Genomic DNA, 27,779 nt, shown 5'->3' on the forward strand with positions numbered 1-27,779 from the left:
TTCTATGTGTGGAAAAAAGATTAATGGGCTACAAAAAAATGTTTAAATATTAGTATGAATATGGCTTAGTTTTAAAAATATAGGTGTTTTGCAATAAATAATGGTAACAGTTAACATACCTAACTAGCTACTGGCTTTATTTTTACTACATGAAAGGTTCTGGCTTAATATAGCTGTTTAATTCTCAGATTCAATGGCATTTATTTTCATTATTTCCCTTTGACCTGAGCACATCGAATCCATCTCAATTCATTTTCAGTTCCAATTGAACATCATTTTTCAGGGACAATGCAATTTATTGTCATAATTTCCTTCTGGCCTGTGTGTAACTAATGCATTTTGTTCTGTTTCCATTCATTAGATAATAAATAATAGATCTGGCAGGTAGATGTTAATGATTGCTTTGGATTTGTTGTTGCTATTGTTCATGATAAACAATAAAGTTATTGCAAAGCTCCATTTGATCATTTTGGCTGATAAGGCATGTCGTGTCTTTAAAAAGAAAAGTGCATTGACTCAACGGCCCCAAGGCATACATACACATACACACGCAGACACACAAACAAAATCACTAAAATACTCACCCCGCTTATAATAAAATACCTTCTCTCCGCTTGAAACTGGTAAAAATCTTTGCCATTGTTAATAAATTAAAGGTTCAGCAGTTCACATTCATCAGCTGGTTGTGTGTGTTTGTGTATCTGTGTGCAAGAGGGTTTTGGGTAGATAAGTTGTATAGTTCACATTGGTCATTGTAGTCCCGTGGCTTTTTTTAGCAGCTCCAGGTCTTTGCGTGTTTTAGTTGCATGTGACGAACAGCCGTATGCTTCCAGACCAAGTGGCAGGTAGCGCTCCTGCAGCCCCAGGAACTCATCTCCATGCCCGGTTTGGAGCGAGACCCAAGGAGGGGGTGAAGAACTGCCCTGGAATCCCCAGAGTGCTAGACTCTCTGTGGTGAGAGACAGCAGTCGCAGTGTATGAGAAAAGGGGAAACTGATCTGACAGATGTAGTAACAAGAGAGTCAAAGGCAGGAATCAATTTGTGAGGGTGCCACTAACCTTTACTGTGCAGATCAGCAACTTTGGCCACACCAAAGGAGACCAGATGTGGTGCTACAGTAGTTAGGCCTTCCAGCTGACCTCTTGTTGCCATGAGCACAATTGACCTGTTCAGGAAAACAATCAAATCTGTAAATCTAAGTATAAAGTAAGGGACCTCTGTCTGTCTGTCTGTCTGTCTGTATGTATGTATGTAAGTATGTATGTATGTATGTATGTATGTATGTATGTATGTATGTATTTATGTATGTATGTATATGTATGTATGTCCATGGCATATCTTGAGAACTGTTCATCTGATCTACTTTAAACTTGACCAGTGCCTTGCTGGGGACCCTAAGAAGTGCAGTGTTAAATTTGGACACGCTCAATATTTATCATATAACTGAGCCGCTCCAATGGGGCGGAGCTTCTGAGTGAGCGAGTGATAGAAAAACAGTAGAGAGAGAGAAAGCGTGTGAATGACAGAAATACATTATTTTCTGATTGTTTCACGACAGTTACGATCTAATGCACAAATAAACAACCATCAAATACTGAACAGATGATTTACTGAGGAGACAGACGCTGTTAGTTTCTGTTTAATTTTCCTCCTCTGCATTTTTCCTGTTCATTCATTCATTACATCCAACTGATGCAGTGGTAAATACAAAGAATAACAGGAAAAAACTGTTGTTTTGTGCAAATATGTGAATACTGTGTTTCAAGCAGGGTAGCTGAGAGAGGGAGCAAGTGAGAGACAGAGCAGCAGAGCGAGTAGATGGAGCAGTCAAAAGCTTTTTTGGAAACAGAAAGCCTGTGAATGAGATGAATGACTGACCAATCAGTGGTCTGCAGTGTTTTTACATAATCAATTAGTATCCGCACAGCTCAAGAAAATGAATTTTATATGGCATGCTCTAAAAAGTTAAAAGTAGACAGGGAAAACACAGCTTTTAATCAAGAAAAGATAGATCCTTAGGCTACTTCCAACAGGCAGTTCAAAATCTGTATGACTCATATAAGCACAAATCTTTTGATCAAAATTACCCGCTCAAATGATCGGAACAGAAGCCGTAGAAAATAAATGATCTAAGAGCTCAATATGAATGATCCACTTTATTTTAGGATGCACATCTTAGCAAAAACTCTCTGTTTTATATTTTATTTTGAAACGCAGCCCTAATTATACTTGAAACGACAAAATATGAATTAACAATACTTGATGTCTGTGTATAATAGAAGCTTCTTCCATCTTATTGGTGTAAATACTCATTCACACTGACATCAATAGTATTATTTTTTTTGTGTTGAAGCAGAAATACTGTGTGTTTGTGTGAGTGGTATTATCTTATTTTTTCTGTCTTACCTCTTTGGTATTCCAGTTCTCATGTACTGTGCCATCTTGGTGTCCATCTTGGCAAATGAGGTTTTCTTGGTGACCTTCCCAGAGCAGGCATCCACAGACACTAAGAAATACCCAGGCTGGTAGAAAGGCATTGTCACTTCATTCACCTAACGAGGAACAGAAAAAACAGAGGGATTAGACACATAAAAGCATGAACCAAAAGCTCCAGTCACATGAAATCTACAAGCATCTACAAGGGAAATCTGTTGTTTCTTTATTGAAGCCTGATATTCTTACAGTGATAAAGGAGCTGTTGCTTCCTTTCTGCTGCTCTTTGCTGCTGAGAGACTTGACTTGTGTCTGGAGATAGGATGTCCATGGCTCACTGGAAAACACAAGCTGAGACACAAAACATACTGGTTGCAAACATCTGGACTGAAATTACATTTACTGGTACAGGTATCTTAATGTCGCAACACAAACCTGTTTTGCTCCGCAGCCTTTGCATGGTTGTGTGTTGAGGGCAGGCATAGGCACCACTGCGGATGGGGTCTTGGAGTACTTGGGATAAGCCTTGGCTGTACAGTTACAAATCTGTTTGGAAGACGTGGTAGCCATGATTTTCACTCTTTCACAGCCTTTTACAGAGCAGTAGCTGTGACCATCACGGCTGTGCCGGGCCCGAAGGTACAGCCATAATAAGCTAGTGTGATGGGAGGAAAACAGGAAGAACAGGCAGAATTAATACATTTTAGAAGGAAAGATTTAAAAAGATTGACCTTTGAGGTGTCAGTGCAAACCAGGATCAGGCACCACTCTGCTTTGTGTCAAATTACAATGTTTAAGCTGCTTCTGCTTCTGTGAGCATACTGCAATATTTTCATGTCTAATTATGTGTGTGAGGGGTAAAAGAAAAACAGGAGACAAGGACTGGATTGTGTTAATTCACCCAGTAGTTATGTCAAAGAAGTATTTCCTCTCCATCGGTCTCTTTTCCAGCTCTGTGAGAGATGACACGGTGCCGTAGTCTGTCATGTCCTCAAAAGTGTTGCTTTGCCTATCGTTGATGTCGGCCATGATCTGAAACGTGCTGTCTGTTGGGTAACAAAGTCCAACCAGCACCCAGTCATCTCTAATGGAAAGAAAGAAAGACATCCAACATCACCCAAAGTTTCCACAAGACCTCTCATAACTGGAAACATTTACAAATGTTATTATACTCTCATTAGTTAAGTATGTTTCTTTAGCTGAGAATATTTATCATGTGGCTAATACAAAACTAAAAAACACACAATATAACTGAAGATGTGAGGACATTTTGGTCTATTCTTGTTAAACACTGATATGAGTAATAAAAATATTATTCCATGACTTCCTTAAATAATGTTATTATTTCCTGTCAAAATCTGAAGATATATCATCAACACATTGACTTGCAGCAGCCCTCCTTACACATAACTGGCTCTGGTGACTCACTTATCAAAGTTGATGAGGGAGAGGACAACCTCTCTGGGTGCAGGTCCACTCCAGTGCAGCGTGTAGCTCTTGCTCATCATCAGGATGGGCTGGAACAACGTCCCCTGACTGTTGATCCCCCTCAGCACCAGAGGAATAGTGGGGTACTCATCTCTGCTGATTGACAGACTGAGGTTAGGAGCCCCCTGGGTCTGGATGTACACCTGAGGGAGTAGAGTCAGGAAGAATAAGAAGAGTGTAGGATGATAAAGAGGAATTTTACATTAGAGGGACAGAACAACACGACTAAAATGTAGAACATCCACTGTACCTGAGAGTAGCGGCCGCTACAGATCACTCCATTCCACTGAGACATGTTGACACAGGTAGGATGTCTGATCAGGTAGTTGTCTAATCTGCCGACGTAAGTGTCTGTGTAGCCTGTCACTGATCCGTCCACATCATGGAAGATTGAGTTCTTGTCCCCATCCAGGTCATTCTCTTCAAACCACTGTCCAGGACGACCAAAGAACGTCCGCAGACCCACCTGAGGATAGTATACACAGAGTGTGTCATGAATACCACCATACAAATTAATAGCAGACTTTAGATGCATAAAGTAGTTAAGCGTAATTGGGGTTTGTTAGTGAGGTTTAAGTGAGGCAGACAGACACTGCACTATATAACCACTAGATGGCAGCAGTGTTTGATTGTTTCTCCACAGGCCTGACTCTGTATGGGGTCTCCTCTCTGACCACTGCTTCACATAAATGCCAACTCAGTGACTGAGCTGCATTCTCGTCAGTATGAGAGGGTTGATGGGCGTCAAAAACAAATGGGATGAAGCTGCCAAAGGGGCAGAGACAGCTAAGAGCACCAAGAGAATGGACATATAAGCAAAGAAAAAAGGACTAAGATCAATACAAAAATGTTTATCCAGGAAAGTATTTACAATTGCTTTTTTTTCTAACAGCAGTGAATCTGCAGAGAAGCAATAATCAAAGTATGACGCAACAGAATGATAAAGAGGAAGGAAGAGAGAGCTGAGACAAATGTATAATTAAAAAAATAAGTCATTTAGAGATTATCTATCCACACATGAATTCGAGTTATCTGGTCAAACAAGACAAAATATACACAATATTAACTATATACAGAGCCTGAAACCATTCAGGACCCTACTGGACTGCTTAACAGGCTCCACACTGAACTGCATGTCAATTTGATGGAGTAATTGTAATAATGGAATAGTGCACATATATTTACAATACACTAAGTGCACATATATTTACAATACACTAAATGGTTGAATGTGCTCAGGATGCCTCAGGTGAAGTTATATCAAAATGTGTACTAACAGTGGAGTGGAAGTTGAGCTGGGACAGGTTGTTTCGTGGGGTGAGCTGCCACGTGTTCTTCAGGCTGAATCCCACTGCGCTGGTGTAACGCTCTGGTGTAGGGATGAATCCACGGAACGTGCTCTGTGTGAGCCGCACCGGACCATCGTAGATCTGGAAACCTCGGATTGGAAATGTCCTTTAGTGAAGAAAGGGAAGAAATAGCGTATGACTAGAAAATATATTTGACATCAATAAATGAGAGAAAACAGATGAAGTAAAAAGTTACAGTAAAAAGAAGTAAAGAGTTACAGAGAAACATGTCAATACATCTGAAAAATGATTCAGAAAACCAATGAGCTCACTATGGAGCAGAAATGACATGTCCCATAAATCTTAGTCATACAGTCTTAAGTGAATTTTACAGTTCCTCCCAAATGACTTCAACTATGTTAACATGAGTTATGTAGACATTATGGTCAGTGTAGAACACGTGATAAATGCTACATTAACACAAATTTCCTTTATATAGAGGTGAGTAGGTAAGACTGACATTTTCAAGTACTAATCAAGTCTTCAGCAATTCTCCAATCCTGGTCTAATTATACAAATGTCACGTTCATTTGTTTTCATAATGTGAACTTTGTTATGTAACTAAAGTTCACACAAGTAAAATTGCGTTTTATGTAATTTCTATTGCTGAAACCTTATTGGACTCACGTTTTAATTAAATCATCAAATTATCAATCCATTCTCTGTGGCAAGAAAAAAGAGTGTCAGCAGTCCTGGCAGCAGCCACCATGGCGACAGACAGATGGACTGAGCCAGATGTCACAGTGCGGTCCGAAAGCCTATAAAATGGTTATAAACTTGTACACAGTGGTGACAGTGGTCACAAAATGACAAACTGTATTCCCTTAAAACCAAAAAAAAATGTTCGTCAGTCTTTTGTTTATGTTGTTCTCCTCTTGTATAAAAAATATCTAATGAGAGACAAAAAGAAAGACAGACAGAGGGAGAACTGTAAGGAGACCCTGAGAAGATATGGCATCACTGTGTAGAGAAACCTTCTTGTAATGGAAGTCCAGCTTAAAACACAACACTGAGACACAAGCAGTGTCTAGTTTACCTACAGTATCAGTGGGAGCTATGTCAGGTCTTCATATGTTCCCCTCCAAAGATAATCCAAAAATCAAAACGTTAAAAAGTTAAAAAGAAGTGGGAGCTGTGTGTCAGAAAAGTTTGATGTCCTAAACAGAAAGCAAATGTGCTTAAATTATCAAAACGGTACAATGAGTAATCCTTCTCTACGAAACCACTCAAGTGTTGCCACCAGTTTTTCATAAGCTGCCTAAAATATCACTGGAGGGAAGTTAGTCAACACAGGACTTCCTTTCACGAGTCCACCTACTGCTTAAAGCAGCTGTAGCAGCCTCATGTGTCCATCTGTCCAACTCCCTCACTGCCTTGCTGACTCTCTCTTCCTTGTTTGTTTTTCCTGACATATTTTTCTTTGCAGACTCCTCCAACACCCTATCTTTGCAATTCCTCACAAAACTCAGTTTGAGTTGGATTTCCGTCTAAATTCCTCACATTTATCTTTCCTCCCTTTTCCTCCCTTTTCCTCCCTTCAGCAATGTTCTCTTCCCTGTTATCTCCGTCTCACCTGTTTCTAGGCAGCGTCCTCATCTTTGCATCAGCCCCTCCTAAGCCCCAGTATTTATTCTGGCCCGCATTGGTCCCTCTGTTTCGGCTTTCTCCCACAAAGAGAGATTGTGTCACCTCCTGGCTGGAGCCTTCATCCTTGGGGTAGCTGCCATCACTGGCAAAAAGAGGGTATAAATTTCATACATACACGTAAACATGTGCATAGTTTTATGCCTCTTGATTAGAGATGAAAGAAGAAGACAAAAAAGTGCATGTCATTGTACTGCACAAGAAAGAGATACTTGTGACCACACAGCAAATATCATACAGTATGTGGTTCTTGGTAAGTTCACCATGGGGAAAGAAGTAAACAAAATATGGCTCAATAAAATAATTAGACTGATAAAAGTCCAGTGATTTAGATAAATACACACCTGGCAAAAGATAATCCAACTCCATTGTCTGCAAAGCTGCACAAAGAGAAAAAATAAATATGCATTACACTAAAAAAAATGTCCATTACTGAAATACCATGAACCTGTCCTTGTAACAAAGCTGTCAGAGAAGATGGAAGTATTTCATTATTGATCCATTATTCAAGAAATGAATAAAACAGACAAAAGGTAATCAAAGTATCTATTGGATCTGATAATATATTCAAAATGTACTTGAAAATCTATGGAAATCAAAATAATGTTGAATAAAAAAGTTAGCTGAAATGATAAAGGAAAGTGTATTTCATCACAAACGGTAGATGACGTCATCACAGAAATTTGGGTGGACTTGTATCATATTGCCAGCACACATATTACACAATTTTCCCTTTTTTTCCCAATCAGGAAAAGTCCCTGTCCTCATTTCCCTAGAAGACACGATGAGGTGGCTGCTGGACACATTACAGCCTGTGAGCGGTCTTACCCAGAGTTCTGGATGATGATATCTCCACCTCGTATCCAAGCTCCTAAGTCATTGTTCTTGAAGGAGATCAGTGTGTCAATGACTGCTGCTACTCGAGGACGGCTAGGGTCTGCATTCTGGTGCGGTCGGAATCTAAAAAAAAACATGTGACACACACACAAACCAATGTCAAACCCTTATCTTACCCTAGTTTTTCTGCAGATGTGGTTCTCATGAAGATTAGACAACACACATACAAACACATTCAAAATTGATTAAACAAATTTAACCTTTGCTGGCTTCTGAATGACTAACAGCTGATCATCACGATAGTATAAATCTGCATACACAAATAATTACAGGACATAAAGCAGTGCAATTGGACCCTTATGGCTCCAATTATCATTGTCTCTTACATTGTGTCCTACAGGGGCATTTGAGGAGAGGCCTTGTGGAGTGTAACAAAAGGGTTTATATCACTTCAGGATGAATGTTTTTTTGGATACGGATAAATCTCCCAGTTAAGAAATACATTTGTGGTGCCCCTTAGTGGCAGAACTTTCCAGGACTGTGCAGCATAGCTCAGACCAAGCATCCCAACATGTGCACCACATTTATGATTTATGAATTTTAAAACTATATGAAACATCAAAAGTGCAAAAAATGTGGATTTGGACAAAGTTCAACTAATGAGTGTGGCTTATATGGATAGATTCATCTGGAGAACCTAAAGAATCCAGGAACAGTTACAGACCAAAATGTAAAGTTTGTTGTTATAGCATCATCATCTGGCCAATCTGTTTTGGTTTTTTTTGTCTGAGTAGTGGGTGAGATTTCCAGTCCATCTGCCAGGTTTGGGAACATTAGCTGCTGTGGTTTCTGAGACGCATATACTTTAAGGGCACAAAAACAACAAGACTCCTAAAGTTTGTCTCTCTCTCTCTCTCCCTCTCTTTCTTATGCAACATTAATACTTAGCACACATTCTAACATTTAAAATCCTCCCCCTCGTGCAACCTCTGTGCACATACACATACACACCGAGAGCGTGGCCAGCAGTCTCAGTGGACACGTAAGATATTTTCCATCTACTTGAGGGCTGTGTTTGGGTAGCGTGCTGCAGAGTGGAAACTCTATCTGTGAAGCCTTGTTTACACTGTCAACACAAACCTGACAGACCCTCCACTAAGATGCAGCAGTACCGTCGTCATAAGGACATCCATCCATCCCATTCAATGGCCATATCATAAGAGATATATGCTGTACAGTAGGGAGCTATAAATCACTTAATTCATACCCAGTTAGTGACAGTGGCATTAAACAAATACATTAGTAAACCACAAATATCTTAATATTTACTTTCTGTAACTGTACCCAGTGGTACATTTACATATGGTCTTCCACCATAGACCCTCTAACTCTGCTAAAAACATATTGACTAATCACTATTCATTTACATATACTCGACTACCAACTCAAAAAAAACCTCTTGGGACCAATTCATATTTCTATGCACAGTATAAATGGCAGACTGTATATTTCTCAAATGTACTGGAAGCTGGCAGTAATATGCTAATTCAAACATTTGCACGTACATACATACCTGGCATTGTTATCTAGACAAAGGTATTCCCGGGGGTCAGCAGCACTAGCATTGGTTGTCTTCACTCCTTTATCGATGAACAGCCCTGCCTGGGAAGTGGAAAGTATGATTGCAATTAAATTCCAAGGTTTCTTTAGAGATCCAGTATGTGCCACAGGTCTATTTCTGTTGGATTGACATAAGTAAGAGTACTAGTATATTTTACAGTGTGGTACTTGAGGCGATAATAAACTGACTAAATTTAAATTCTGGGCTTACAGAGTTAGAGAATCAGTGTTGCACAGGAAACTGCAAAAAGACATAAGCAGAACTCTTGTAAATTATTTATGTGAATGAAAATGTTGTGTTTATTTTTCTTCATAATGTGGTTTAGTCTGTATCATTTAAAACTGTACTGCACAAATGAATTAAAGGAAAAATGTAATATGTCTGTCTGCGTTTGTATGAGTGTGTCTTGTGTATATGGAAACCTGTGCTCTGAGTTGGTCCTGTAGTATAAGCGAGGTATAGTCTTAAACCTTGGGGCTCCTTCCTCTATAAGAGAGCCTGCTGTGGTCAGGCTGGACAAAGAACTTACAGTTCACCTGCCCGACTTCTGTCATTACACAACAGAGGGCTATTGTAGAGCCCCCTTGTGTGTGTGTGTGTGTGTGTGTGTGTGTGTGTGTGTGTGTGTGTGTGCGTGCGTGTGCGTGCGTGTGATTCTCCATAGCAAGAACCAAATGAGTATGCAGAGTATTATGCGCAGTCCTTTAGTTATAAACTATTTCTGTTGTTTATATAAGACAATGAGGCAGAAAGAGAAAACACAGAAAAGCTTGGCATAGCTTAGTACATTGAACAGTACACAAGGAAAAAAATACACAGTGATTTGAACCTACACTAATAATAAAAAAAAAGCTTAAAGATGATACCTTGAAGTTGGAGTGTACACGGTTATTGTAGAAAATCCCCAAGGGAGTGAGCTCTGCTTTGGTCTCTGGTACCAGCCCATGAGATTCTCCTGTTGAAACGCTGTGGAATACAAACCATATGCCGGCATCCTGGAGCAGGATACAGCCAGAGACAAGAAAAAATTGTGTTTGTGGTTGGCACAGCTAGTCAACAGCAAACTGTTCATTATCTGGGCTCATGCACATATCAACAATAGGTAGAGAGCTAAAGTGAAATAGAAAACAAATAAGTAAAACAACATAATACATATGGCTCAAGTCAAACAAAAAAGAATGAACCAGGTGTAGGAGTTCATATGAGCTCAACAGCTCATTAGTTTGTGGTTCATCTGACACACGCAGACATCCTAAATATCACACAAATACCCCCTGCCAATAAGTATTACATTACGTAGCCCTCCCCAGTGGACCTCCACACTGTTTGTGCCGAAATGAAAAAGAGACCCACACGAGGTCTTCTTCTTTCTTATGTTAGAGGTCTTGCTATGTTATTGCACCCCTCTATCAGACACTAAAGCCTCTTAAATCCTTTTTTTATTGACGGATCACTTTGTTATGGGTATGAAAATCTTTACTTTTCATTATGTAAAGTTCAGGAACACCAAAGCTAGTGCAGCTTCAATACAGTTCATATATCAATAAAGAGCTCATAAATTTTTCATCAAATCATTTTAAGTTACTTTATAATTATATAACTCTGCTGTTATTACCTGAGAACCAGCAGCTGCATTGCCGATGAGGTTGTTGTTGGGGTTGGCGATCCAGAATGTTGAAACTGCCCTATGAAACACACCCACCAAACACAGACAGACACAAACATAGACACACACACAAACACAGACAAAGAGTTTAAAAGGGCATTACCTTGGCATATCTAATACTATGACTATTAAGGAGCAGTAGAAAATATGTACAAATTCACTGATTTCAAAATTATCCATCTCTCCAACATAATCTATTGATAGGGACTACTCTGCTGACACACACCAAAACTCTTGGAAACAGGCATTGCTGCTTCCCTCCAGTGGCACTTTTCTTGTTCCTGACACAAAAACATCCTGTGGAGAGGAGCGGTTGTTATTGCATGGGTGAAACCACTGTGCCAGTATCTCTCACACACACTTTTACTAACTTCAGTATCTCTCTTACATAAACAAGAACCCCTCTGTCTTTTCTCAATGTACATCTACCCTATCTCAAAAATCTTCCCACACTAACTTGAGAGTCAAAGACTTAGTATCACACTTATAGATTAAAGAGTGTCACAGATCATTCATGTATATTTGGCTTCACTGTTCACTGTTTTCAATGACAGGTTTAAAGTTCCCTCATGAGTATAAAGCTACTTTTGAGTTAAGATGCTGGCTTATTTGTAGTTGTCAGGACTTGGCAACCAGTGTCCCCATTATCTGTTATTACAATTATCCAGGCTCATGATTAACAAATCCCCAGTCTCTCTGAATTGCAGCTGTTCCTGATCACTGTGGGTGGATACTAGGTTAAAAGTCATTTCAAACCTGTTTGTATGCCTCACAGAGCAGTTATGGATCAGTGGTGGATGTTAAAAACTGTTATAACTACAAAAAAAACTTTGATCAGTGAGTTTTAAATATAATGTGTTAAATGGCAGATTTTTATACCCACGCTTTAGATGTAAATCAATGAGACAAGCATATAGTTTCTTAATGTCGGAAAATCCAAATCCTTGTCCTAAGTTCTTGACTTGCAGTTGTTGAGCAATGAACTGAGCTGTATCCATATCTGTAACCAGAGACATAGCAGCACACACTCCTAAACTCTTACTTGCACTCTGTGCTGGGTGAGGGAGTGTGGCCCTTGTAAACTTTGTCCTTGATGTTGATGCAGAGGGTCTCGTTGCGGTCGGTGGGCAGCAGAGTCCCAGGTCGAGTCAGCAGGCCAAGGTTGTGGTAGAATGTGTTACGCTGCTCAATCCCGTCCTCAAGGAAGAAACAGTGACCCAAGGTGTCATAGCCCACAGTGTTCTTCACCTGGTAAAGGAGGGAAGAGCACAAGAAGAAAAAGGAGCCAGTTAAAGATTTCTACAACTGAGTTCTTAGCAGAAGGAGAAAAGAAATACAGTAATATATCCCATTTATGTAAAACCTTTCCTAGGAAGATACAGTTTATGGAAATATGCAGAAAAGTCTGGTAAAAAAGAGGGCTAATATAGTATTTAGATCAATCTTGGTATCATCAACAACAACTACTGTCTGCCTCCTTAAAGACTTAACATTTCTAAAGGAGTACAACTGTTTTTTAATTTTTTAAATCCATCTGAAGAATGGGTAGAGAATGATGGTATCAAGATAGCTGTCAAAGAATACAAAACAACAGAATATTCACTTGGTCTTTCTGTCAGAAGGGAAACAGGAAAAACAGAGTCATTTCCTTGATGCAGCTTCCACAAATGCTTTCAGTCATCAAGGACAAAAGTTAACCCATCACTGTTTGACAATGACATCAAGAGAGAGCCTAACTTACAAACACAAAAGCGATCTCACAAAGCATAGAGGTCACACAAAAATACATTAAGACATTTTCAGATTTCGTAATTGACAAAAATGTACTTGTGAACGTGTGATGTGATTTTACTTATTCAAAAAGTATAGAAAATATCTAAATTTGCCAACGGTAAGATATTTATTATCTGGAACTAACTATTAACTATTGAACCTCCTTGTAAAAAGCTCCAGCAAGACAGATCACTTTATTATGGAGATGGGACAGGAGGGTTTGAAGAGAGATTTAGGAAAAAAGGAGAAGGGAGAGGAAGGGAGAGGAAGGAGGAAACAAGCCATTACAGTAATCCAGTGAATGACGCTGTAATTGATGAGCACTCACCAGACACTGTCATCTGGTACTCATTAGTAAGAGTCATCTCACACATCCACCGAAGATACTAACGTTTTCATATGCATACAGATATCTTTTCTTCTTTCTAATATGCATTTTAGACTCGACACACACACACTCCACTAACCAGCAAACCGTTGGTGGCGTGGATGGTGAGACAGCGAGAGAAGGAGTGGTGTATGGAGAGTCCGTCCACGTAGGTGGGCTCCCAGTAGCCTCCTTTCTGGTCGACATCTCCGCACATGTGGAAGTGGAGGGGGTAGCGGCCCGTCTCCCCTTGCTGGCCCATGTTTTTCAGCTCCACATGGGACAGATGCACCGATGAGAAGTTACCCAAGATCTGATGGTGAAAAAAAAAACAGGTCAGAGTTGGACATAAGTCACAAGAGAGAGGGAAGATTTCAAAAGTGATCAAGCAGGAATAATGAACTGGCTTTGTGGAGTGTAACACAAGGCTTATATTATTCCACACAAAAAAAACGCTAACTCTCTGAACACCATTAAAGGTCTTCAGTATGATTCTCAGTATTTGTCAATGATCCCACTGGGATATGTACTATAGCACAGTTGGCACCAGGCTCCAGTGAGTCAAACTGGGCCAAAACCACTGATGTTCCTCCTGATGAATAAGAGATGTGAGTTATAGAAGCACAAATTAAACACATATATTATTTTTCTATGTGTTATACATATTTACACATATAGAGAATGCACACACACGCAACACATAATCCAACACAAATATATTGTAGAATGCTCTCTAGGAGGGCTTTTTATGGGTATGGCATAATCCACAAGGTCTGGTTCCTGTTAAAGAGGTATTGGCCAATCTCTCAGTTAACTGTAAATAACCCACATAGACACGCGCACACGCACACACATACACACACTCATTCACATAGTGTACATACCAACCAACATGCACACACACTTAAGACCAGTGATGAGCAATACTAGATAGTCTTTATTGTTTCTACACATGCACATTCCTAAACCTAATCATTCTTACTGCATATGCACATCTATACAAAGATATACATATGTATGAGTGCTTGCAGGCATACATACATAAAAACATACATCCATACACACATTTACTGGGTGAGATTGAGAGGACTGCCAAAACGTATATGTTAATGTCCGGAGGGATTGAGGATAACGTGCGATGGTGGGCACTATCTATCACACACATAGTGCTCTGTTGTTAAGGTCAGAGAGATTGGGGGTGGAATAGTGGAATAGTCAATGACTTTAGGGGCAGATTGTGTAATAATTGCTGGAGTTAAAATGGGAAAGAAACGGTTAACATGGCAGGAAAAAAGGAGTGTTTCTTTTATTTAGCACAAGAGGGGGTCAGTTACATAGAGCTTAAGGAATGTTATTATCATTTGCCACTAATGTGAATGAAATTGCGAAATCATCAGCCAAAGTACAGTAAACTCAGGGAGAATATGATGCTCCTAATCTGTTTTACTTCCTCAGTGTTTGACCAGATTTAAGGACAGGACAGAGGAATTAGTGTCATTAAAATTAAAACTTGACATGTGAGGAGAAACAGAACAGATTGGAGTGAGAGAAGCAGAAGGTGAAGAACCAAAAGGTGCTTTACATAACAAACTGTCCTGGGAACATGAATAACCCCTCTCATTTAGGAGGGCATATAAATATAGAGAGTACGCACTCTTAAGCTCTGCAGTATGGAAACTGTCACGCAGATTCCTGCAGACACGCTGACCTTTAATGAGAATGTTGCTGAAAACACAAATCAGCAAATACAGACATAAAGCACAGAGTCTAAACAAAGGCCTGTGCTATGAAATTAAACATGCATGTATGCATACACACACACACACACACACACACACACACACACACACACACACACACACACACACACACACACCTTGATGTGGCCTCCATAGGTGTCATGGCTGTAGAACTGGCACATGTTGTTTCCGTAGCAGGAGTTTTCCATTTCTCCGTAGATGAGAATGTTTCTGGAGAGCAGAGCCACTTCAGCACGCATGTCGACCCCATCTATGATCTCTCCTATGTGGTTATACTGAGGCTTTCCTGGGCAGCACAGAAAGGACAACACATTCTTGATCATTTGCTACAATAAAGTCAACCTTTCAAAGAAAGAAATCTGCAACAAAAAAAACCTGGAAAATGTTCAATTTATTATTTTGCATAAATACAAATGTCAATCACTGCATTCCATCTCATCCAAAGAAAGCATGGGCATGGAAAGAAAAGTCTGACTGAATAACAGCAGAGGAGACAAATTAACAGCAGAGTGCAAAACAATGTGGGTTCAAACTGTGGCGCAACCTTTCTCAGGTGGCACAAGTCATACTGAGACTCTTTTTATAGCGCTTAAAAGAAAATGTTGAAACAAACAGGTAGTGGCAGCTTATTTTAACTATGATATTTTTCATCTGTCAACCACAGGAAGTATGCCTTGCAGCACACACAGAAATATAAATGCCCACACCCAAAAAAAAAAAAACCCAAAAAAACACTGACTAAAGTAACAGACATGTAAAAACAAAAGAAATCAAATACATATGAAACACAAAATCTTTTTCACAATGTGGAACGCACTCCTTGGCCACAGGGTGCAGCTGCCAGTGATAAATTTGCACAGCAGTGCTCCAGCTGCTCAGGCCTTCCTCACGGCAGCAGCACAAAACTAGCCACACACACATGCACACAAACTAATACACCCTTCTCTCCGGGAAGGGAGTTGGCGACAACAGAATAATGAGATCAGGAAATATGTCTGATAGAGAGATGGAAAAAAAGTAACTAACAGATTAGGGAACGACATTAGAGGAGCAGAGGTAGGAAGAAGCATTGCCAATGTATCCAAATCCAATAAGCACTCTGCTTATTATAAATTGAAGTTACTATCAAAACATAAGCTGACAATCTCTTCTTAGCCTCTTTCAATAATCTTACATCACCGTAACAGCTGAACAGGAAATGAGATCTCTCTGGACCTGAGGATTAGTAACACTACTGTTCATCTGCTTATCACATCTATTGACAACAGCGAATAATTAGCCTAAGATCTTGATCTTCTTCTGCTGCAGACGCAATAGTGATTATCAGTCTTCTCACAAGCTTTTCAACATAAAATATGTCTGTGCTGTATATGTCTTCCTTTTCTTCTCTCTGTCCGCCTGCATATTTTACAAGCACTGAAAGTATTTATAGCTGAAAATGATACCTATAGTTCAAGCAGCTTTGGGTCGGACTACAAGCCACACACACAATAGGAGCAGGTCAGCATAGGACAACCACCCACAGAGACAAAGACAGTTTGAGTTTGCAGCCCAGGACAGCACCACTCACCTTGTATCCTGACCTGCCTGCTGGTGCAGTCAGGGCATGGCAGCAGGGTAAAATCTTCAGCTTGGTGCATGGAGTAATCTGTACTTGCAACAACAATCTGATTCCCGGGTTTCCAGGTTTGCTGCACTTCATCCTGCAGGTTCAGCACCACCTGGTCCGCAGCATCCACCTGAAAGCCTGAGATGGGGAAACCTAGGATGGTGCAGCAAAACATAACGAAGGGATAAGAAAATGTGACGAAAAGTATAAAATGACATAGACAAAGAAATGCTCCTGTATTGTTAAATTCTTAAATAAGCAACGTATCTTTTAAGGAATTGAAGGTAACTGTGATTTTTCACACATTTTTTAACATGTGCCACAAACTTTTAATAGTAGTCATAAAAGAGCTTGTAAAGTCTCTCTTCAAGTAATGAACAAGTCCCTTTAGATGGACTTAATTGTTTTCATACCAACAGTAGCAAACTCATATTACACTGGTATATGGAAGACAACTAAATCATTCTGAATGAATGTCTCAAATAAAATGTTTGTCTAAAACAGTTATTTATACTGTTTAATTGTGGGCAATATTACTCCAAATAATTATGTAGAAAAAGATTAGCTACAGTGTTAACCTCAGGAAATGTAATCATTTTCCACTGAAACTGAGTCACTGTCAAAATGTGTTTTACGAGGTGTGGCCATGTATGGTCGCAATAAATAGAGAAAACAGCTCAAAGCGTGTGCTAGTGCCTCGCCTGAACCACAAATACACACAAACACACACACACTTACATCTGCCTCAACACTGGTCATTATGACACAGTCACAAAAACACAATCGTCCACGCAGGGAGGAGAATGTCTTTCATGTTCAGATGATTGATGTGAAAAGCAGTTGGCATGTGGTACACCTCATTCCTCACCCTGTCACCTTCCTCTAAACCTTTTGCCCCTAAGCTTGAGTCATTTCACCTGAGCTACTTCCATGATAATGAAGCTGACCAACAAGCGTTAAAACAAACGGCTGATTACTAATTTATTTTAATGGCTGTCATCACTGAACCACACAGTATGTGTTCAACTGTTTTTATTGACTCCACCACAAACTATTTCTCACCGTTCTTCCACTCGCTGTAGGCGGTGACTGAGAAGCCAACACCATCCACAGTGCTGAAGTTCCGTCTTGCCAGAGCTCTCCCTCCGGTGTCATGGTTTTCATGTTCCCTAACGTCCTCAGAGCATGATGCGTTACCACCACCTACCACGGAGACTAAAGCCCACGCCTGTCTGCAGAGACCAGAGGGATGAAAAGAGAGAAGTGGGAGCGAGACAGAGAGGAGAGGAGAGGGAGTCATTTTCAGACATTACATAGACTACTTTCACACATCTGTATCAGATAGCTGCAATGAACCAAAATGACCTTGGAGTGTAACTTCATGGAGACATTGACACATTGATGCAGGCTGATCTTAGCTGCAGCTCACATTGCAAACTCATTACTCATCACTTGTTTCATCCTTTATCTGCATCACAGCTTTGGTTTTGAGTTTGAATCATCTTCAGTTCACGCACGTACACACACACACACACACACATACACACACACACAAATGCAGAAATAAACTTAATTAAAGCCAAATGAGAAGTTACCAGTTCTTCATATAGATTATTAAATTATAATCTCATGGCTGTTTTATTGGAGTAAGAGTGATACAGTTTCATTCTTACTCCTTTCAACAACAGTGATGCACAGCTACAATATAACTGTACACGACCCATGAGTTGTGATAAAAACCACTTTACTTTCAATGGAATTAAAGTGATGGTGTTACATGTCACTGTTAGTAGATATGTCTCAGTGTGAAAAGCTAAGAGTGGAATATAAACAAGACATAAACATCTTACAGACATGGTGTGACCTGACTGACACCATTTAAAGCTTTTCTGTGTTTGAATGTCTTTATTACTCATTCAGGGTTATGTGTATAACGGGCAACAGGTTGAAGATATCACCTGAAAACCTTTTCAACTCAAGACTAGATATTTTACAGATCATAACGGACAGGCACATACTCACAATATCTGAAAAAGAGATTAAACTAATGTACTGGCTGGTGAAAGCTCTGAAGGCAGAGCAAATTCCTGTGATAAGCCTGGAGCAGGATAAGAGGTGAGACAAGAGCAGATGACTGAATAGCAGATTGAATGTTATGTAATAATTTTAAAAAAGGATGAGAGATAGGAAACTAAAGAAAGGTCAAGTGATTATTAAAATGATGACAGGAGATTTCAGAGAGGATGTTCATGCAGCTCAGAGGAATACCTAAAACTTAATTGAAATCTAGCTTTTTTATTACTTTTGTTCCTCCTTGCTCACTCCATCGAATAATACCTTATAAACCAGGAATGTCAAGAAAATAATTTTTAAATGAGATTAAAATAATTAAATAAGAAGGAGAGGCTGAAATCATTTGAGCCCGAGAGCTTGAGGGTGGGGACGGTGAAAGGGATTTAGTGTGACCTAAAACAGGATATTGTGCTGGACTCGCCTTGAACATTAAATGTGATACCCTTGACTTCTTTAGAATGACTCCTTGCATTATAGGTATCCTGCCGATAGCTGAATGACTTTTTGCTATTTACAGATATAATATTTTTTAAGACCATTGTTACTGCGTGACCTTTAAACACAACCTCTGAGCAACATGACCTTTCATAATACCTACATTACAGACATGAGGATTTTGGATACTAACCTACTCTGACTGTAATGATTTTTGACTTTAATATTCACACAACAGAATAATGATTGCTCACAAGTCACAAATATAATTATATACACAAGTAAACCCTTTAAACACCAGGCAGTGTTTCTGGGAGGATGCTTAAACATTCTGATTAACAAGAGGAAAGAGGAGAGTAATCTCTACATAAGCCTGTTGTTTCCACTAAAGCATTACTTGGTTATTCCACATACAGTTAACAATACAGGCCATTATTCACCTTTGCATTTCACTCACTGACTCAGTTTTAACAAGCACTGTGATGATTCTGCAGTGAATGTGACAATGTGACTTCTGATGCTCAGTTATTATCTATGAAGTCTCTCTACATATAAGAAGCAGTTTGTAAAGTTATCAACAACGTTATTATCTGTCCCTGCACATAATAACGGCTCCCGCTGGCATAATCACAGTCTAAACACATTTTCTTGTAGTTGAAAGAGCCTCTGTGCCATGTCACCGTGCACCCCACTGATACACAAACAGGATCCATCTGGGGCCCGACTCTATTCTGTCATCGCAGCCCCAACGTGTGGCTTTCTGTAAGTTTTCCCGTGGGGAGAAGGAAAAAAAATCAAGGAAGGCCTCCTTTTTGTCCTGCACTCTATGAATCAGACAGAGATTGGTTGTTGGTGTTGGAGGCACACAACAGGAAAAACAGAGTGAGTGCAAACACTTGTACTTTTTCCTTGATCCACATCCTCAAGTTGATGTTCATCAGCATTTTAACAACTTCATTGTTTGACTGGAAATAACATTGTGTGGAGGCCAGAGGTGAAATCACTATGGACCAGCATGGACGTGTGTTATGTGTGTGAGTGCTGTCCTTAGAGACAAAAGATTAAAGACAGAAGGGTCAACAGGCACGAGGCAGAGGACAACACACTTGTGTCTGTGCCAGGAACGATGGCTGACGCCACAAAGAAGAGCCTAGAGAACATTTTCAGTATCTGGGTCATGTGGTAGTTTGTTAATGTTTATTGGGAAGAAGAGTTGGAGATCAAAAAGGGTTAAAGAGGGCCATAAAACATGCCTTCGGGAATCCCAGGTGTGAAGCATTGACGCAAAATAATAAAAAATGTTCCTAGTATGTTCCAGTTATGTTCCACTGGCGTTTTCTCCACATCACGCCACATGTCATCACTCGATTGTTGCTTCATTGTTACATGACATGACATCCTATATGGTTACATGCTTTTACCACCCAACTGTTTCAACCTAAAAATCACTCAGCGTAACAAAGTGAGACTTTAATGAGACATTAAACTGCATGCTGTCTCATAAATGTATACTATGTGTTTCCTCCTACCACAGGCACATCCACAGAAAGCTAAGATAAAAATCCCCATTCCAATAAAAGTTGAAAGGATTAGAAGAGTGTGCACACCATTACCGTACTGGTGCGCGCACACGAGCGAACGAACACACACACACACACACACACACACACACACACACACACACACACACTTCTGATCACATGCTGGGATCTATCATCTGATCCATTTTACACTGTGCTGTAGATTGTAGTGGACTTGTTTAAAGACTGTGCTGACTTGGCACCCACCCCCAGAGGTGAAATGTGACACTGGAGAATCTGGCGTACAACTTGGCTTCTCAGCCAACCCACGATCAAACCAGCCCAAGCAACAAGTAACCTAGAGTTACATGCTGCACATTAGACTTTCCACTGAAAGAAAGTTTATAAATGTGTTTGAGTGACAGTAGCGAGTTTACGGAAAGCATAAGCCCAAATGGCCAGAACTGCATCCTACGTCAAAATACCAGTACTTGTCCTTTAAGGGAATAAACCTGGTGGATATAAAATCTCCTGAATCACCACATTCTGCACAAATCCTGGAAACTCTCCGACCGTAACCCTGTTATCCGGTATGTGCTTCCTTTCCTGGCAGGGCAAGATACAGAGGAAACAGGAAGAGAAATACGTAAAAACCGATTCAAAGGAGCATCCCGAATGAAAAGAAAGTTAAATGACAATATTTTTCCAAGGAGGATGGACCTGGAAGTAAAGTAAGTAAGTTTGTATTGTGAGTCCACGTATTGCTGTTTCAAAGGAAAGGGGCTCTTACTTCAGAGGTTAAACAAAACACATAAACCTTCTTTATCAGCCCCTGGAGACCAAGAATAAACAAAACACTCCCAAAGACTTGCAACAGACAACAAACCATGGAGAACCAATACAAACGTTTTAAGAGCTGGCACATCCTGCAGCACAGCTGAGCCTCAGACTCATGCATCTCATGCATATTTTCATACAGTGAAAATATACACACACACACACACACACACACACACACACACAGGTCAGGACAACAGCATATACCAATCTACACAAGTATATTTTCATCTATATCAGATATTAACATCTGCTATTATATACTGTTTTATTGTGCTCAGTTCATATGTAATTACATCTTTTAATTTCTATAGATATCAGTTTATGCTATTTACGACCCTAAGAGTAGGGATGCACTAATGCAACGTTTTCAGTCCCATTACCGATACTGATATCTGAGCTTTGAGTAACGGCCGATACCAGTGTTCAATTAATGAGCTGTATGCCTCACTGTGTGGAAGAGACTGGGACCATTCTTTCATGTGTAAGACAACATCAGGATTGATTTAAACATTGCTTTCCTAACTTTGTAAAACAAACTGTAACACATACATTTACTGAATAATTATTTATTAAAATAATGTTATCCAATAACAGATCAGCCTATTGTCAGCAATACCTGATCCAGCTATTTGAGTCTGTATTGGACCGATATCAGTATCAGTATTGGTGCACCTCTACTTAAGAGAAATTAGTATGTGTAACAATGAAATAAGTATCTAGCATACAGGTCTGTATATCTCTTATATTCATGAAAAGAATTTACCTGTATTTGAGGTCATAGACAAAGCTGCTGCCGAGCTTCTCTTCAATTGCCTTCTTGGTTTCATCCAGAAGACTTTTGACGGCAGAGTCTCCTACAGCCAGTGTGACAATGCGACCCTCCGGCAGGGTCCGAAGCAGCTGGGTGAGCCGTCGACTGTCGTTACGAGAGTCATGTGTGTCATAGCGTTCAGAGAGCAGCACAGCAGCTGTGTCCTGGTCCACCACTCGCAGGTTGATGCCTCGGCTGAAGTTACGCTGGAAGGCATGACCCCCTGTGGCCAGACCGGTGGCTGGGACACTTCGGGTCAGAAGAGACCAGGCAACTCTCTCAGTGCCATGCAGCTCTAGAGTCCCGCCGCTCATGACACCAATGAACTTGCGGCCCATGCCAGGTATTTCTGGGATCGCCTTGTCGTCAGAGCGGCCCACAAGGGCTATGGTGGCACGAGAACGGTAGCGACATTTGGGTGCACCGATGTGAAAGGCTCCTCCAGCTTCTATGAGGATATGTCGTATTCTCAAAGTTATGTTTTTGGTGCCGTCAGCATTGTCCGCAAAAACTACTCGACCTATAGGAGGTCAGAGGGAGACAAAGGTGAGTTCTTGTATGCTGTAAGTTATATATATATGTATATACACACACAAACACACACACACACACACACACACACACACACACACATATATATATATATGAACTGTACTTAATCTGTGGAACAATGTCACTTATCATGTTTAACAAATGTGAATCCATCAATGTGACAACTCAAAATGCTACTTAACATTTCTTCATGCACTTTGTTATCTTTGTTTCCATTTCTTATTGCATTGTAACTTTTATGTAACTGCATTGTGTATTTTTTTGTCTTTATGTTTGTGAAAAGGGCTCAACAAAAATAAAGTTGATAACAGTTTACCTCCTGACTGGATGATTAGTGAATAGAAGGTGGCAGAAGACTCTAATCTAAAAAAGTTTCCCCTCCTGACAACCACGGTCTTCTCTGGTTGGTGGCCGGGATTCCAACTACTCAGGGATGGGTTGTGGTCTGGACAATTCTCTGGAAAAAAACCCAATCAGTAACAAATCAGAGAACCTACAGATGACAGTACATGTCATTACACAGTGATGTAAAAATGGACATAGAATATCAGTAGTAACAAACACATACAATAACAGAGCAAATATCGAAGCGACATTCAAATAGTGGATTGATAGTCATAAAATATCAATCCAATCCTCTTATCATAAAAATTTGAATCTGTGCTTTGTAACACTGACCATCTAAAACTTCACCACTTGAGAGACTTAGGACGAGAATGAGGGTGAGGAAGAAAGCACCCATTGACACTCCAAAACAGATCAGTGTGTTCTTTCTTCGCTGGAGTCCCAAAGCATGTTCCCTTCGCTGGTTCCCCTCTGACACATTGAAAGTGGCTGGACGCTCTGGTGGTGGACCATGAGGTTTTATCGGTGGAGGCGGTGGAGCTTTGGCAGGTGGCGGCGAGCGGACCGGAGCCACTCGCCCTGGGACATAACCTGGTGACCGCTGGTGGTTGCCGTGGGGTGGAGCCACAAAGACTGGGAAGCGGCTGGGCCCATCACTAGTCGGCATGGTATATGTGTCTGCTACCTGAGAGGACAGAAAAATGAAAAAGAGGGTTTGGGTTAAAGAGGGAGGGAGACAGAGAGAGTGAGAGTCTAGCAAAAAAGAAACATTTATAAACAATCTGTGTTTAAACAATGAGGTCTTTGAGAAGGTTTCATTCTTGGCGTCAGACAAGTTTGAAATGTGTTGCTGTCACTGAGAAAATCTGTAAGACTTACTGTTTTCTCAGTAGCAATAACATCCAAAATGTTTTAGACAATCTTTCAACCTCTGGGATTTAAAAGTTTGTTGTCAGCAGAAGCATTTGAAACATACACAGCATTTTCTTTTTAAAACCACTGACCACAATGGTGCCACAGGGCAGAACTTGGTGAAATACCACAAAAGAAGAAAAAAAAAAAGTGTTACGGGATTAGACGAGGGAGTGAATGAAAAAGAAGAAAGACTACAGAGGTCAAAAGGTGGGAAGAAGACACTAACAGAACATATAAAATGGGAGAAAAATCAGAAATGGCAAAGAGAGAAAAGGGGGGGGGGGTGGGACAACAGGCAATAAACCACAAAATATCTCACTCATGGACCTCCAGGTAACAATCCTGGAAGTCGGCCTACAGTAGACTACAAATCTATAACTCTAAAAAAGAAAAAAGTCAACTTCTGCTTTGACTGCTTTGGCCTGAACAGGGTGACATTAGCTGCTCCTGTCCACAGTGACGGAGGAGGTTGTGAATAATGGATCGCAACATTCCTGAGACAATGTTAACACAGCCAAAACAGATGGCACCAATTACAGTAAGGGAAGGAGTGCTCCAGCTCCAGTTTGTGCTGTGCTCCCTATATCACACAAATGAAAGTAGTCCTGAGTGAGCTGCAGCCTTGGACACACACACATACACACACACATACACACACACGAAAGGTCATATGAACACACACCTGCACACAGGAAGTTTAGGAAATTACACTGCAGAAAAAAGGGCTTCAGTGGCACTTTTCATTAAAACAAACAGCCTGTACCAGTGTAATGACATAACCTCCTGCTACGATATGTCTTCATAAACACAAAATCAGCATATTCAAGCTCTGACATGATTATGCCCATTATGTCTTCAAAAATGACCCAGTCCTGTTAGAAATCTTTAGAGCGTCCCAGTTTGTATGAGCTCTGTTCAATTTAAAAGTCACACCAGAAGTTATTTCAGACACTTCTCAAATAGCAGGTCTAGATCTTTATTTCACAGAGACCCAACATTCCCCAACGAGGCAAGCACTTGGCGACAGCGGCAAGGAAAAACCCCCCACTTTACCAAGAAACCTTGTGCAGAGTGTTTGTATCAACGCTTCAAACACACACAGACACATAAAAACAAACCATTGTCTTCTCAATCCAATTAGTCATCATTGTATCCCAGAGCACAATAAACCTCTTCAGCTCATAAACAAAGCAATATACAATCAAGGACTGCTCAACAAGGGCTCAGTCATTTACACAGGCTCCAATAGAAGCTCATGAATTATCCAATTTAGGCCTGAAACTAACGTCATCATTGATTAATCTGTTGATTAATCTGTTGATTATTTCCTTGATTAATTGTTTTATCTATTACCATAAACATCAGAAAACAAGGGATAATGTAAAGCAATGCTCAGTTTTTGTTTCCCGGAGCAAAAAATCATGTCTTATTGTGTCTGACCAACATTCCAAAACATGAAGATATTCAGTTTACAAGGATCTAAAACAGAGAAAAGCAGAAAATCCTCAGAAGCTGAGATAGTTGCCATTTCTCCCTCATTGCAGTGTGAATCTTTTTGTTAAAACTACAAATTGTCCATCTCAATCTAAAACGCATGCTACTTTCAACTGCTTCTGGACGTCTGACTGTTCATATCCTAACAGTCTGTGGCCTACATTGCACTGACTCAGCAGGAGCCTGCTGTGATGGGATGATCCCTCGGGCATCTTACTTTATAACCCTATCTCAGGCTATGTTTTTATTCACATTCCTCACCATAAAAGGGCCAAACTGCTCCTGGTCCTACTCCCCTGGTACAAGCTGACCTGTCAGAGCTTAAAGAGTTGTGGACTTACTCACCTTAGGGCTACTCAACGTCTGGAAATTACAACGATCACAAGGCTGCACTGAACCTCATGGACATGTATTTCCTAACAATCAGGGACTCATTATTCCCTCCCTCACTTTCATATTGTTCAGATTTCAGAGCTACTGAATATCAAACAGATGTCAGGGAAACACATGAGTCAAAGGGGGACAGACCATCAAACATTCCTGAGCTGTAAAATCATCATATTGCTTATTTGGAAATGGACAGTGGCAGTGAAAGCAGCAGAAAGCCATGTGTTGGCTACAGTCACTGAAAAAACTATATGCTGAAACAGCTGTTTGTTAACTGTATTACACATTTACAGTAGTCAGTGCTGGGGAGTAACTGATAATGAGGCTACTTAAATGACCAAAAAATGTTTAATTGTAATCCATTATTGAGAAAAAAATATGTAATTAAAATACAGTTAGCAATCAAAATGTTGGTGATTATAAAGGAGTTACATCCAAATATATTCTTTTTGGTAAAAAGTTTGTATGTCAAATATAACATTAATTCTGTTGCTTTGAATGTTTTCTTGTGATTTTCTTTTTGTTAAAATCAATCCTGTACAAGCTATGCAAAGATATATGTTCATCTGTATATGACCTCAGGATATGCTGTAAATAAAAAACAGACATTGAAAAGGAGTCAATCAAGAACCAGTGTCAAAAAGTTGTGAACAGCATATATCCCTACTGATAGTTTCACCACCACATCAAGCTGACCTGAATGTGGACTTGGTTTGAGGGTATGGATACATTTTTCCTTTACTGCAGTCAGACTTTGTTGTTTATGATCTACATACTTGTGATTTGTTCTGGTGGTTGTCCATTAGAAATCAAAGCATTCCCATCTTAATTCAAATTATACTGAAGAACATTTAATAAAAGTCTGATAGTAATCAGTGTTGAGTACTGAGTGAAGTTTCTGCAGCCTGGTGTTCATTTATGCCATTAGTTACGTTATTATAGTTCAGTTGAAAACATTAAAAGAGTCATCAAAAAGTAATCAAATCAACTTATTGCATTTGAACAGGTTAAATACTCATCTGTAACCTATTACATTTCAAAAAATAAGCTTCCCAACACTGACAGTAGCGTGGTGAGTCAGTTAACCCACATTAATGGAAACTGAGGTTGAACAGTGGTTAAAAGTTGGGGAAATGTCACAGTTTACGATGATTTATGGGCTTGTTTTGGCCACAGTGACTCCTTCCACACGATAAAGAAACACTTGGACACTTCAGTCTGAGGTAGTCCATAAGACAAATGTCACCACAGAAGAGGAACCTAAGGGATAATGATACAAGATGAGTACGCACTAACTGCTAACTGTACATTAATTCTAGGTAAAGCACACTCTTTTTGGTTGAGTCAGCTAGCGTTAAAGTTACATTTCTGTACTTTTTGACAATTCACAAGTTATAGATGGGACACGTAGTTAGTTAGTTGGTTAGTTAGTTAGTTAGTTAGCAACAGACTGAAAACAACTATTATACACCAGCTCGGGGCACAGAAACAAAAAAACAAATTCTGCCTTTTTATTTTTACTTCCATATAAAACCTAGTAATAAACCTTTCCACCCGGTGACTCCTCGTATTACCCCCAGCGGTTGACAGACAGACAGACAGACACAGACACAATGTAAACCAAACGAAACGTACCGTCGGTGAGACTGTCCTGCTCCTCTCCCGCTCTGTCCATCCGCTCTCTGCCGAGCCGTGAAAACGTTGACTCGGTGCCGGTGAGACGAATGAATAACTTCTCACCCTCGCAGTTTGCTTTCCGTGCCCCTTTAATATATACCTGTTCTTCACATGGTGTTTTTGTCTGTTGCGGATGGGCTGTCGTCCGTCCGTCGGTCAGCCCCTCCAGTCCCACAGAAAGG

At 40.1% G+C, this 27,779-nt stretch overlaps 1 protein-coding gene across 1 annotated transcript; it reads right to left on the reverse strand.

Moving 5' to 3' along the window:
* Positions 1-27,737, reverse strand: cemip2 (cell migration inducing hyaluronidase 2). The gene is made up of 24 exons (XM_053325841.1): positions 27,556-27,737; positions 23,458-23,809; positions 23,096-23,236; positions 22,180-22,747; positions 17,611-17,780; positions 16,510-16,701; positions 15,056-15,225; positions 13,280-13,492; positions 12,082-12,287; positions 10,989-11,058; positions 10,240-10,368; positions 9,326-9,414; positions 7,744-7,875; positions 7,260-7,295; positions 6,845-7,000; positions 5,200-5,377; positions 4,173-4,388; positions 3,863-4,065; positions 3,336-3,518; positions 2,870-3,089; positions 2,684-2,785; positions 2,408-2,553; positions 1,060-1,166; positions 1-949 (listed from the first exon to the last, which is right to left on the reverse strand). Exons 2-24 carry the CDS (start codon positions 23,789-23,791, stop codon positions 750-752), a joined length of 4,161 nt encoding a protein of 1,386 aa, XP_053181816.1. The 5' UTR covers positions 23,792-23,809; positions 27,556-27,737; the 3' UTR covers positions 1-749.
* Between the last annotated feature and the right edge of the window lie 42 nt (positions 27,738-27,779).

The sequence above is a fragment of the Scomber japonicus genome, chromosome 9 (genome assembly GCF_027409825.1).
Source record: "Scomber japonicus isolate fScoJap1 chromosome 9, fScoJap1.pri, whole genome shotgun sequence".
Classification (NCBI taxonomy): Eukaryota; Metazoa; Chordata; class Actinopteri; order Scombriformes; family Scombridae; genus Scomber; species Scomber japonicus.